Consider the following 14320-nt stretch of genomic DNA (forward strand, 5'->3'; position numbering starts at 1 on the left):
TTTTTAATTATTTTTAAACATTCTTTTACTATTGATGCTGCATAGGCAGCATCTATAGTAAAAAGTTGGTCACACTTGTCAAACACTATGTTTGACAAGTGTGACTAAGGGTACCTTTACACAGTGCAATTTTGATCGCTACGACGGCACGATTCGTGACGTTGCAGCGTCGTATGATTATCGCTCCAGCGTCGTAGACTGCGGTCACACGTTGCAATACACAGCGCTGGAGCGATAATTTCATGACGTATTTGCGATGTAGAAGCCGTTGGTTACTGTGCGCACATCGTATACAACCTGTGTCACACGATGCAATCATGCCGCCACAGCGGGACACTAGACGACGAAAGAAAGTTTCAAACGATCTGCTACGACGTACGATTCTCAGCGGGGATCCGGATCGCAGTAGCGTGTCAGACACAACGATATCGTAAATGCATCGCTGGAACGTCACAAATCGTGCCGTCGTAGCGATCAAAATTGCACTGTGTAAAGGTACCCTAACTTGTCAGTCAGTTTTCCAAGCGATGCTACAGATCGCTTGGAAAACTTTAGCATTCTGCAAGCTAATTTCGCTTGCAAAATGCTAAAAAAAAACGCGAAAAAATTGGGAAAAAAACGCAAAAAAAAAATGCGGATTTCTTGCAGAAAATTTCCGGTTTTCTTCAGGAAATTTCTGCAAGAAATCCTGACGTGTGCACATACCCTAATAGTGATGAGCGAGTGAACTCGTTGCTCAGGTTTTCCCGAGCACGCTCGGGTGATCTCCGAGTATTTGTTAGTGTTCGGAGATTTAGTTTTCATCGCCACAGCTGAATGATTTACAGCTACTAGACAGCTTGATTGCATGTGAGGATTCCCCAGCAACCAGGCAACCCCCACATGTACTCAGGCTGGGCAGTAGCAGTAAATCATTCAGCTGAGGCGATGAAAACTTAATCTCTGAACACTAACAAATACTCAGAGATCACCCGAGCGTGCTCGGGAATACCCGAGCAATGAGTACACTCGCTCATCACTAATCTTTAACAAATGTAAATGTATCCAGCCTCCCCATTGGGGAAAAGGTTAGGCTACTTTTCAGCATAGACCTAGACCTTTCAAGGTGCAATAATTTGCACGGAGATGGTCTACAAATCATCAATCTAACATAAGTCAACCCTACTTCCAATTGCTTCTCATTCTAGAGCATTTGGTTGAGGTTGGAGTGTGTTGTCGGGCCTCTTTTGTACATGTTTGCAATGAACCGCCTTGTCTTATCCCTCGGCGTTGCTGGTTTCTGATTATAATAAATCATTGGTAAGCTCACTTGAATTTTATACTGCATAATTACTCTTTTTCTTTTTAAAGTTATATCTGGCATTGACCTGGATTCTATCTAAAGGCCCTTATATTTTTTAAGTTATTTTTATCATCTCTGCAGAAATAGGCTGGGCAGGGGTATGGCGGGGGCATGACTACACACCTTGTCAAATTCATAATGAGCTGTAGCATTTCCTACACCAGAAATCTCTCTTCAGTCTCTAAGAGGTCATCGCAGAGGTGCATGCCAATGGTCAGACGCTCCCAGATCATGATGAGACATGCAATTCTTCAAAACTCCACCACGCGTCTTCATCAAGATCGGCGAGAAATTCACCAGTCTTCAGTCTTGGGGTCTAAGTCCATGGAACATTACCTATAATCCTCCAAACTGCAGATATTCCACCACAGTCTGTTTGCAAGTTTATGTGCTTCAATTAATTCTATAGATAATCTAATAATATCTATGTTCACCATATCTTCAAACAAAACCCCTAGAGGGCTGTTTATGCAGCATAGCCTGCCGTGTATCCATATCAAAAGCCATATTGGTGAAAACCATAATGCAGATCAGCAGAAAATAAAAAAATAAAACAAAAAAATAAAATAAAAACTAAAACAGACTAGAAGAAGAGAGGGAACCATGCAACCAATCAACTACCAAAAACTCCCAATGGAGTAGGCACTACCTGTATATTGATGGAGTGCTAAGCAAATATGTATAAATCACACACAATTTAAAAAAAAGACACACAAAAGATTGGTTGCACTTCCTAAATTTAAACAACATAACTATTTGTTATGTAGCAAACACAATAACCTAGACAAGACAAATAAAAACACTTATAAATATGCACATTGTGCCTGTTTCCTAAGCTAAAAGAACTGGCACAAGAATAAATATAAAAATAATATATATATATATTAACATAATATAAGTATAATTAGATATTTCCCCTAAAGTGAGGTTAAATAGCCTAAAGAAAAAAAATGTTCAATGCAGATAATAATGTATAAATAATTCAACAGCAAATTAATATAAAAGAGATAAGCAGTAACACTGTACAATAAAGCCATGTGCATTGTCACTCAGGTAAATAAGGACCCCACATGTATCACCACAGGAGGTGGTTTCCTCAGGGGCTCGGCTCAGTGGCTGGTCAAGTGCTTTATATACTGAACAGTTCTAAAAAGAGTATATTACCTGATCTACATGATGGTTGCAGAAGATGGAGGAAGACTAAGGCCAGGTGCGAATTAGTAGCACTTTGGACGAAGTGCATGTTCGCTGCGATCAAAGTGCTGTCTTCTATTGAATGCAGGTGAATCCGCATGTGTTCACTGAACCGTGCAGATTTACCGCATACAATACATTGTATTGATGTAATTTCTCTTGTGGAGACGCTATGGAAATTGACATGCTGCGGTCTGGAAAGATGTCAGTCTCCGCGGGTGATCCACAGGCATCTGTAGATGCATAGTGGACATGGGATTTCTAGATATCCCATCCACTATGCTGTGACATCTGGCCACTGCAGGTTTGACGCTGCGTAAATTTATATCAGTTCTTAAATACAAAAAGTGAAACTCATATTATATAGAGTCATTACAAATAGTTATCTTTTTCAAGTGTTTACTTCTGTTAATGTTGATGATTATGGCTTACAGCCAATGAAAACCCAAAAGTAATTATCTCAGTAAATTAGAATACTTTATAACACCAGCTTGAAAAATTATTGTAAAATCTGAACCGTTGGCCTACTGAAATGTATGTTCAGTAAATGCACTCAATACTTGGTTGTGGCTCCTTTTGCATCAATTACTGCATCAATGCGACGTGACATGGAGGCGATCAGGCTGTGGCGCTGCTGAGGTGTTATAGAAGCCCAGGTTGCTTTGATAGCAGCCTTCAGCTCGTCTGCATTGTTGGGTCTGGTGTCTCTCATCTTCCTCTTGATAATACCCCATAGATTCTCTATGGGGTTAAGGTCAGGCGAGTTTGCTGCCAATCAAGCACAGTGACAATGTTGTTTTTAAACCAGGTATTGGTACTTTTGGCAGTGTGGACAGGTGCCAAATCCTGCTGGAGAATGAATGACATTTCCATCTTCAAAAAGCTTGTCGGCAGAGGGAAGCATGAAGTGCTCTAAAATTTTCTGGTAGACGGCTGCGCCGACTTTGGTCTTGATAAAACGCAGTGGACCGACACCAGCAGATGACATGGCCTCCCCAAACCATCACTGATTGTGGAAACGTCACACTAGACCTCAAGTAACTTGGATTGTGGCCTCTCCACTCTTCCTCCAGACTCTGGGACTTTGATTTCCAAATGAAATGCAAAATTTATTTTCATCTGAAAACAACATCTTGGGCCACTGAGCAACAGTCCAGCTCCTTTTCTCCTTGGCCCAGGCAAGACGCTTCTGGCGTTGTCTATTGGTCATGAGTGGCTTGACACAAGAAATGTGACACTTGTAGCCCATGTCCTGGATACGTCTGTGTGTAGTGGCTCTTGAAGCAATGACTCCAGCAGCAGTCCACTCCTTGTGAATCTTCCCCAAATTTTTGAACAGTCTTTTCTTTACAATTCTTTCAAGGCTGCAGCTATCCCGCTGCTTGTGCACCTTTTTCTGCCACAATTTTTCCTTCCACTCAACTTTCCATTAATATGCTTGGATACAGCACTCTGTGAACAGCCAGTTTCTTTAGCAATGACCTTTTGTGGCTTACCCTCCTTGTGGAGTGTGTCAGTGACTGCTTCAGGACATCTGGCAAATCAGCAGTCTTCCTCATGATTGTGGAGCCTGCTGAAAAAGACTGTATACTCCTCCATCTCCTCAGTATATATCTGCTGTAGACTGCTCCACATACAATAGATATTTAGAAAAAAAAAATAGAGGAGGCTACAGCAGGTATACAGTGAGGAGGTGGAGGAGTATACAGCAGGTATACAGTGAGGAGGTGGAGGAGGATACAGCAGGCATATAATGAGGAGGTGGAGGAGGATACAGCAGGTATATAGTGAGTAGATGGAGGAGTATACAGCAGGTATATAGTGAGGAGATGGGGGAGTACACAGAAGGTATACAGTGAGGAGGTGGAGGAGGATACAGCAGGCATATAATGAGGAGGTGGAGGAGGATACAGCAGGTATATAGTGAGTAGATGGAGGAGTATACAGCACGTATATAGTGAGGAGATGGGGGAGTAAACAGAAGGTATACAGTGAGGAGGTGGAGGAGTATACAGAAGGTATACAGTGAGGAGATGGGGGAGTACACAGAAGGTATACAGCGAGGAGATGGGGGAGTACACAGAAGGTATACAGCGAGGAGATGGGGGAGTACACAGAAGGTATATAGTGAGGAGGTGGAGGAGTATACAGCAGGTATACAGTGAGGAGGTGGAGGAGTACACAGAAGGTATACAGTGAGGAGGTGGAGGAGTATACAGCAGGCAGTGTAGGGTACAGAGGGGGTCGTGCAGTCGCCCGTGCCTCTTCCCATCAGCAGTATATCAGGCCGTGCAGTGTGGAGCTCGCCGGTAGCGCGCAGTCTGGTGAGCTTATCAGCGGCAGCTGGCTCCTCTCTACATATCCCGTCTGTACAATAATAACAGTGTATGTGAGCCGGCTCCTCCCGGCCATCTTCGTCCCTCCCTCCCTCTCCTCTGTGCTTCTGTGCTGTGCTGAGTGCAGAGACCGGGGCTGCCGCCTCATCATCTTTGGCATGCTGTGGACCGGGCTCGCCATGCCTGGGGAGCTATGAGAGGGGGCAAACCACGCCACGGCTGTGCTTGCCAGAACCTCTTCCGTAAAGTCCTGTCTCAGTGCAGCTGCTGCTACGCCCGGGTGAGAGGTTAGTGCGAGCGCTGATCTGTGCACTTCTGTCTATGGCTCCTGTAACCTGCCCGCCGCAATGCCAGCAGCTGATGTGTGGGGGGCTCCTGACTGGTGGTCGCTGGTGTCCGCGCTGCTCGCACCGCTCAGTGTCTGGGGAAGCACAGTCTGATGACAGCGCAGTCTTCACATCATAGTTGTATATTGTTCTCTGTGGCACAGGAATATCGGGGGATGGTTGTCATGGCACACAGGAGGGCATGGTGGGCAAAGCGTGGTGGGCATGGTAGGCATGGCTGTGTGTATCACAGAGTTACATGGTACCATGATCATGAGATGTGTTTAGTGTATGCTGCAAATGAACGGGATGGTTCACACCATGGTCTGAAGGTCTATATACCTGCTGTATACTCCTCCACCGCCTCACTATATACCTGCTGTATACTCCTCCACCGCCTCACTATATACCTGCTGTATACTCCTCTACCTCCTCACTATATACCTGCTGTATATTTATCCACCTCCTCACTATATACCTGCTGTATACTCCTCCATCTCCTCACTATATACCTGCTGTATACTTATTCACCTCCTCACTATATACCTGCTGTATACTCCTCTACCTCCTCACTATATACCTGCTGTATACTCCTCCATCTCCTCACTATATACCTGCTGTGTACTTATCCACCTCCTCACTATATACCTGCTGTATACTCCTCTACCTCCTCACTATATACCTGCTGTATACTCCTCCACCTCCTCACTATATACCTGCTGTATACTCCTCCACCGCCTCACTATATACCTGCTGTATACTCCTCTACCTCCTCACTATATACCTGCTGTATATTTATCCACCTCCTCACTATATACCTGCTGTATACTCCTCCATCTCCTCACTATATACCTGCTGTATACTTATTCACCTCCTCACTATATACCTGCTGTATACTCCTCTACCTCCTCACTATATACCTGCTGTATACTCCTCCATCTCCTCACTATATACCTGCTGTGTACTTATCCACCTCCTCACTATATACCTGCTGTATACTCCTCTACCTCCTCACTATATACCTGCTGTATACTCCTCCACCTCCTCACTATATACCTGCTGTATACTCCTCCATCTCCTCACTATATACCTGCTGTGTACTTATCCACCTCCTCACTATATACCTGCTGTGTACTTATCCACCTCCTCACTATATACCTGCTGTATACTCCTCCACCTCCTCACTATATACCTGCTGTATACTCCTCCACCTCCTCACTATATACCTGCTGTATACTCCTCCACCTCCTCACTATATACCTGCTGTATACTCCTCCACCTCCTCACTATATACCTGCTGTATATTTGTCCACCTCCTCACTATATACCTGCTGTATATTTATCCACCTCCTCACTATATACCTGCTGTATACTCCTCCACCTCCTCACTATATACCTGCTGTATATTTATCCACCTCCTCATTATATACCTGCTGTATATTTATCCACCTCCTCACTATATACCTGCTGTATACTCCTCCACCTCCTCACTATATACCTGCTGTATATTTATCCACCTCCTCACTATATACCTGCTGTGTACTCTTCTACCTCCTCACTATATACCTGCTGTATACTCTTCTACCTCCTCACTATATACCTGCTGTATACTCCTCCACCTCCTCACTATATACCTGCTGTATATTTATCCACCTCCTCACTATATACCTGCTGTATACTCCTCTACCTCCTCACTATATACCTGCTGTATACTCCACCTCCTCATTATATACCTGCTGTATATTTATCCACCTCCTCACTATATACCTGCTGTATACTCCTCTACCTCCTCACTATATACCTGCTGTATACTCCTCCACCTCCTCACTATATACCTGCTGTATATTTATCCACCTCCTCACTATATACCTGCTGTATACTCTTCTACCTCCTCACTATATACCTGCTGTATACTCTTCTACCTCCTCACTATATACCTGCTGTATACTCTTCTACCTCCTCACTATATACCTGCTGTATACTCCTCCACCTCCTCACTATATACCTGCTGTATATTTATCCACCTCCTCACTATATACCTGCTGTATACTCTTCTACCTCCTCACTATATACCTGCTGTATACTCTTCTACCTCCTCACTATATACCTGCTGTATACTCCTCCACCGCCTCACTATATACCTGCTGTATACTCCTCCACCGCCTCACTATATACCTGCTGTATACTCCTCCACCTCCTCACTGTATACCTGCTGTATACTTCTCCACCGCCTCACTATATACCTGCTGTATACTTCTCCACCGCCTCACTATATACCTGCTGTATACTCCTCCACCTCCTCACTATATACCTGCTGTATATTTATCCACCTCCTCACTATATAGTGAGGCGGTGGAGGAGGATACAGCAGGTATACAGTGAGGAGGTGGAGGAGTATGCAGCAGGTATATAGTGAGGAGGTGGAGGAGTATACAGCAGGTATATAGTGAGGAGGTGGAGGAGTATACAGCAGGTATATAGTGAGGAGGTGGAGGAGTATACAGCAGGTATATAGTGTGGAGGTGGAGGAGTATACAGCAGGTATAAAGTGTGGAGGTGGAGGAGTATACAGCAGTTGTATAGTGAGGCGGTGGAGGAGTATACAGCAGGTATATAGTGAGTAGATGGAGGAGTATACAGCAGGTATATAGTGAGACGGTGGAGGAGTATACAGCAGGTATATAGTGAGGAGGTGGAGGAGTATACAGCAGGTATATAGTGAGGAGGTGGAGGAGTATACAGCAGGTATATAGTGAGGCGGTGGAGGAGTATATAGCAGTTATATAGTGAAGCGGTGGAGGAGTATACAGCAGTTATATAGTGAGGCGGTGAAGGAGTATACAGCAGGTATATAGTGAGGATGTGGAGGAGTATACAGCAGGTATATAGTGAGGATGTGGAGGCGTATACAGCAGGTATATAGTGTGGAGGTGGAGGAGTATACAGCAGGTATATAGTGTGGAGGTGGAGGAGTATACAGCAGGTATATAGTGAGGCGGTGGAGGAGTATACAGCAGGTATATAGTGTGGAGGTGGAGGAGTATACAGCAGGTATATAGTGTGGAGGTGGAGGAGTATACAACAGGTATATAATAAGGAGGTGCAGGAGTATACAGCAGGTATATAGTGAGGAGGTGGAGGAGTATACAGCAGGTATATAGTGTGGAGGTGGAGGAGTATACAGCAGGTATATAGTGAGGAGGTGGATAAATATACAGCAGGTATATAGTGAGGCGGTGGAGGAGTATACAGCAGGTAAGCAGGTATATAGTGAGAAGGTGGAGGAGTATACAGCAGTTATATAGGAGGTGGAGGAGTATACAGCAGGTATATACAGAGGGGGTGATGTGTAGCACCTGGAGGAGCCTGTGTCCCCTCTCATCAGCGGTGGTCTCAGGCTTGTGCTCGGTGAAGCTCGCGGTGTAGAGCGCGGTATGGGTGAGCTTATGGCCAGCGGCTGGCTCCTCATCGCCTGTCCCAGCACTACAATGATGAGACTGTACACTTCTCCTCTTTGCTCCTGTTCCGTGCTAAGGACAGTGAGTATGGCGGCCATCTCGTCATTATTGGCATGCTAGTGACCATGCTCGCCATGCCTGGGGAGTAATGAAATGGGGTCAGCTACACCACGGCCATGTTTGCGTAAACCTCTTACGTAAAGCCCTGAGTCAGTGTAGCTGTTGCTATACCCAGGTGGTAGGTTAGTGCAAGCGCTCATCTGTGTGCTTCTGTATTGGGCATTGCCCATCATATGTATCATGTAACCCGCCAGCTGTAATGCCCCATACAGATGGCCTTGTTATATATAGGGGTACGCTGCGGAACAATCTGAGTGCACTCTCGTCACAGCGCAGTCTATACGTCATTGTGTTGTAGGTAGCAAGAAGAGATGAGCTAGTGCTGCTCAGTAAGGGCACAGCTCAAGATGAATGTGATTATCTGGTATTGTCGCAATGTGTTTATTTGTTTAAACTCGCCTATATAGCGGCATTAATTCCACAGTGGTTTGCAGGCATTATCATCACGGTCCCCATCGGGGCTCACAATCTAGAATCCCTATCAGTATGTCTATGGAGTGTGGGAGGAAACCGGAGAACCCGGAGGAAACCCACCCAAACACGGGGAGAACATAGACTCCTCGCAGATGTATGGTATAATGATCATGTTTATGATATAGTTAGATGCACAATATGTTTTGCTATGCAGATGTTGCATGGTCTGGGATGATTATGGCATTGCCTATGTGTGGTTATGCTGTAGGACCTGTGATGGTTTTCATATGGTAATTCACATTGATTCTTGGGCATCTTTTGCATGTGCCATCACAGCTGTGCATGATAAACAATGGTAGGACTTGTCACATTTAGCTGTATCTATGATTACTGATGCGTTTCGATCCTTTCTGTCTTCAAATGTGATTGTGCTAATAGACTGAACCCTCTGGAGTCCTGGTTATCAGGGACCGATATATTGTCTGGCAAGATTGTTGGCTAAAGTAACAGTTTCTAAGAAATGCTAGGAGCTAGAAGTGATCAAATACAATGTAACGTCCCTCTGTGGGTAATAATATTTTTAGTGCTGAGCGTCCCCTTCTGAAAATGACATTTTTTTTTTCTCTATTATGGGAATTTAGGCAATTTGATGTTTGTGCTCAGTGATTCCCATTGAAAGGAATTTGCATTGTCAGGAGATTACTAAAAGTCCATCAGTGGATTTTCTTTAGGCCGGAGACACACTGGTGCGAGAGACGGCCGAGTCTCGCTGGTTAAAAGCAAGCTGTGGCACCTGCACTCCGGAGCGGAGCGTGCAGCTCCATGTGATTGCTATGGAGCCGCACGCTCCGCTCCGGAGTGCAGGTGCCACAGCTTGCTTTTAACCAGCGAGACTCGGCCGTCTCTCGCACCAGTGTGTCTCCGGCCTTAGACGTCTTACAGTGCGTGTCCTCTGGATTAGTGCAGACGTCCTAACATTTCCACTAATAAAAAAGAGTAGTAAATTTAGAGTAATCATATTTTTTTTACCATAAACTAATAGTACTCATGAAAAAAAAGAAACCTTGTAATATTTGTTATTATATACTGTAAATCTGCATTTTCTCCTTCTAGACTGATCTTTTATTCCCCAAATTCTCAATTCATAGGTAAAATCTGTCTTCATTGAATACAGACTTTCTCATTACTGAGATAGGACATGACAGTTGGTGCTCATAGAATTCTATGGAGAAGTGTAACTGTCATTTCTGGAGAACTTGCAGCACAGTGTCTGTGTCTGCCTCCAGCTCCTCTTCCTCATCCCCCATCATAGAATTTTAAATGCATGAAAGTAGTTTCCTATGTCAATAATGTGAAAATTTGTCTTCACTGAATACAGATTTTACCTGTGAATTGAGAGTGAAAGACCAATCCAAGAGGAGAAAGAAGCAGATTCCTCTTATAAGATATATTACAAAGTTTCTTACTTTCATGTGTACTATTGATTTATGAAATAAAAATGTGAATGACGATCACTCTTTAAGTTGCTCTTGAAGACATTGTGTAAGTGAAGTGATCCGTTAAGTCAAAGATGTAACTGGCCTTTTTGGTGGTCACCTATGTTCCTAAGGAAGTTTGTGGAAGAAGGATTGTGTCTTTATAGGGAGTGTTTACTCTTCTTTTGGTGCACAAAACATCTGTGCTTCTTTACTTCTATACGCTAGAGTTGAGCAAAAAGATTGGCAGGAGCTTGGTTCAGTGGCCACATCAGTAGTGTCTATCCGCCGAGCTAGAGCACTGTGAACTACGGGACCTCTGAACTGATGGGGTCCCCGACGCCTGTTCGGATTAGTAGGCCTGGTGCAATGTCATTTGTGTGATGATGTTGTGCGAAGCCTACTAATCAGAAAAGGTATCTGGGATGTCAGCAGGTAGGAAGGAGTTTGCCGGGCTTTACTCCATCTTCCATGAACTATGGATATTGCCACTGAGCCTGTGAGTCTTTTTGCTTAGCTCTAGTATAGGGCATAATCTTTATATACTGTATATCACGAATCCATCACTCACAGTGTCCTAGGGATGCTGTGAATGACAGGCCTGCCACCCTATGGGCTTCAGTGCTGACTGAGCTGTCAGATTGTGAGTAGTGATAAGCGAATATACTCGTTACTCGAGATTTCTCGAGCACGCTCGGGTGTCCTCCGAGTATTTTTTAGTGCTCAGAGATTTAGTTTTCATCGCCGCAGCTGATTGATTTACATTTCTTAGCCAGCTTGATTACATGTGGGGATTCCCTAGCAACCAGGCAACCCCCACATGTACTTATGCTGGCTAACAGATGTAAATCATGCAGCTGCGTCAACAAAAACTATCTCCGAGCACTTACAAATACTCGGAGACCCCCCGAGCATGCTCGGGAAATCTCGAGCAGCGAGTATACTTGCTCACCATTAATTGTGAGTGCAAGCTCTACTGCCCAGTCTGAGGCAGCGGTGTGAGTATTGTGATTGACAGCTCAGCCGTCCAATCTGGCTGGGTCTGTGGGATCTACTCCATGTGTGTGTCATTCATTCTGGGTGATTACAGGGCTATTTAGCACTCTGACAATGGTCAGAACATTGCCAATTATAGCTTTTCTCAAGTGGTGTGTGTTTGCTTTGTGCTCTGAGTTGTATTCTTATCTCTGTTGCCAACCTTGAATTTACCTCTGACCATCTTTTTGACTTACCAGTTTGTCTTGATCTGCTACCTTCCTGATACTCTGACCTCAGACTGTGACTTGACTACACTTTTGTATTTTCCCTTTGTCTATTCTGAGCCCTCTTGGTACTGTCCCCGGACCTCTTGACTATGCTGCCTCACGGTAAGTCCGTGATTAGTGACTAGCGTCACATTGAGTAGAAACTCGCATCACAATATGTACCTGTAGCTTTAGATATCTGTTTGCACTATTCTAAGCATTGAAAATATATTGTAAGGGAATATTAAAATGAGACCGTTTTGATGCAGAAATATCTACAGCTGAAAATCAGTTCTCAGTATTGTAGTCTTGGACGACAATATCATAAGTTGAAATGACAAATCACCAATTGATCACATTCAGAACAACTGAAAAAAAATCCAAATCCAATCGACTTTTTTACTCATATCCGCCATAAATCTTTTTTCTGCTGTCCAAAACTGTAGTGTTTGCTAATCGTTCTTCTGTAGACTTCAACACCAGCATGATTCCAACTATAGACTCCCACAGTGTAGATATATAGATATATACAGTATATAAAAGTGTATATATACTTACTATGAGTAAACCAGTTTTATATTAGGGTATGTGTCCACGGGCCGGATTACATCCGGATTAGCTGCGGATTGAACGCTGCATACAGCCGCAGCATTCAACCCGCAGCGTCCAGATGATACAGCATAGTGGAGGGGATTTTATGAAATCCCGTCTTCACTATGCGTACGAACGTGCATCCGGCGGCCCCACGTTTCCGGACATGTGGCGTGTCTTTTTAGAACGCAGCATGTCTGTTTAGCTTGCGGCGACGCTCCGTCGCCGCAAGGTAAATAACACAGTCCTATGTATAGAGTGCGGCGATTCTGGATGTGTGCAATTAACACATCCGGAATCATCACGCATACAGAAGGGGGTGGCGCTTTGGGGTTTTCTGCTCCATCCAAAGCCCTGGCAATCCGGACCGTGGACACACACCCTTAAGGTACCTTCACACTAAACGATATCGCTAGTGATCCGTGACGTTGCAGCATCCTGGATAGCGATATCGTTGAGTTTGACAGGCAGCAGCGATCAGGATCCTGCTGTGATATCGCTGGTCGTTGGTTAAAGTTCAGAACTTTATTTGGTCGTCAGATCGCCGTGTATCGTTGTGTTTGACAGCAAAAGCAACGATACCAGCGATGTTTTACAGTGGTAACCAGTGTATATATAGGGTTACTAAGCGCAGGGCCGCGCTTAGTAACCCGATGTTTACCCTGGTTACCAGTGTAAAATGTAAAAAAACAAACAGTACATACTCACCTTCGCGTCCCCCGGCGTCCACTTCCTGCACTGACTGAGCGCCGGCCGTAAAGTGAAAGTACAGCACAGCGGTGACGTCACCGCTCTGCTGTTAGGGCCGGCGCTCAGTCAGTGCAGGAAGCGGACGCCGGGGGACGCGAAGGTGAGTATGTACTGTTTGTTTTTTTACATTTTACACTGGTAACCAGGGTAAACATCGGGTTACTAAGCACGGCCCTGCGCTTAGCAACCCGATGTTTACCCTGGTTACCCGGGGACCTCGGCATCGTTGGTCGCTGGAGAGCTGTCTGTGTGACAGCTCTCCAGCGACCAAATAGCGACGCTGCAGCGATCGGCATCGTTTTCTGTATCGCTGCAGCGTCGCTTAGTGTGAAGGTACCTTAAGTGAATACACCTCCAACTTCCACTTGTAGTATTGAATCCCATAAGGCCTGAGGGGATCCAGGCGTAGAAGTTGACATATGCTGCAGGTGCCGGTATGCCATAGTGTCGGTATGCCAGGGTGCCGGGATGTCATGGTGCCGGTATGCCATGGTGCCGGTATGCCAGGGTGCCGGGATGCCATAGTGCCGGTATGCCAGTGTGCCTGGATGTCAAGGTGCCGGTATGCCAGGGTGCCGGTGTGATGTCGGATCTGAGCAGTATTTAGTAACTTGTCTGATGACTTCTGTGTGATGGATATTGATAGTGAAGACATAGAATGTGTGACATGATTATAGTGTCAACCAATGTGATGCAACAAATTGAAAATGAGAATTAGGAGACTATCTGTGACTGATCCTTGCGTCCACGTCCTCCCAGTGTGCATTACACGTGTCTTCTGTACCGTCCACATGTGTATCCTGTGAACAGCAATGTTTTCTGCTTGTGTCTGATGGAATTATTACCATATTACACATTATGATTAGCTGTGTGTGTTTATACACAAACATTTTCTTCCTAATATTCCATATCTAATTGTAAGGCTCCATTCACCTGTAAAGGCTCGTTCAGACGTCTATGTTTTTCAGACAGTATGGTAGTTGGTGGGTAAATGTCTGATTTTTATCTTGGACCATAAGGTCCACTCAAACGCATGGAGCTTGTCCGATATTAATCTAAGTATTACAACT

At 44.7% G+C, this 14320-nt stretch overlaps 1 protein-coding gene across 3 annotated transcripts in view; it reads left to right on the forward strand.

The window, feature by feature from the left end:
• The window catches only part of ARHGEF25 (Rho guanine nucleotide exchange factor 25), a 434366-nt gene that overhangs the window by 186602 nt on the left and 233444 nt on the right, over nucleotides 1–14320 (forward strand). The window contains exon 1 of one of the 3 annotated variants that reach the window (XM_077297768.1): nucleotides 4949–5159. The exons of the other annotated variants lie outside the window; for them this stretch is intronic. Within the exon in view, the coding sequence (XP_077153883.1) occupies nucleotides 5066–5159 (94 nt within the window). The 5' untranslated portion in view covers nucleotides 4949–5065. Of the gene's footprint in view, nucleotides 1–4948; nucleotides 5160–14320 lie in introns of those variants that run through there. 3 annotated transcript variants of the gene reach the window in all.

This window comes from Ranitomeya variabilis, chromosome 3, assembly GCF_051348905.1.
Source record: "Ranitomeya variabilis isolate aRanVar5 chromosome 3, aRanVar5.hap1, whole genome shotgun sequence".
In the NCBI taxonomy this organism is placed as follows: Eukaryota; Metazoa; Chordata; class Amphibia; order Anura; family Dendrobatidae; genus Ranitomeya; species Ranitomeya variabilis.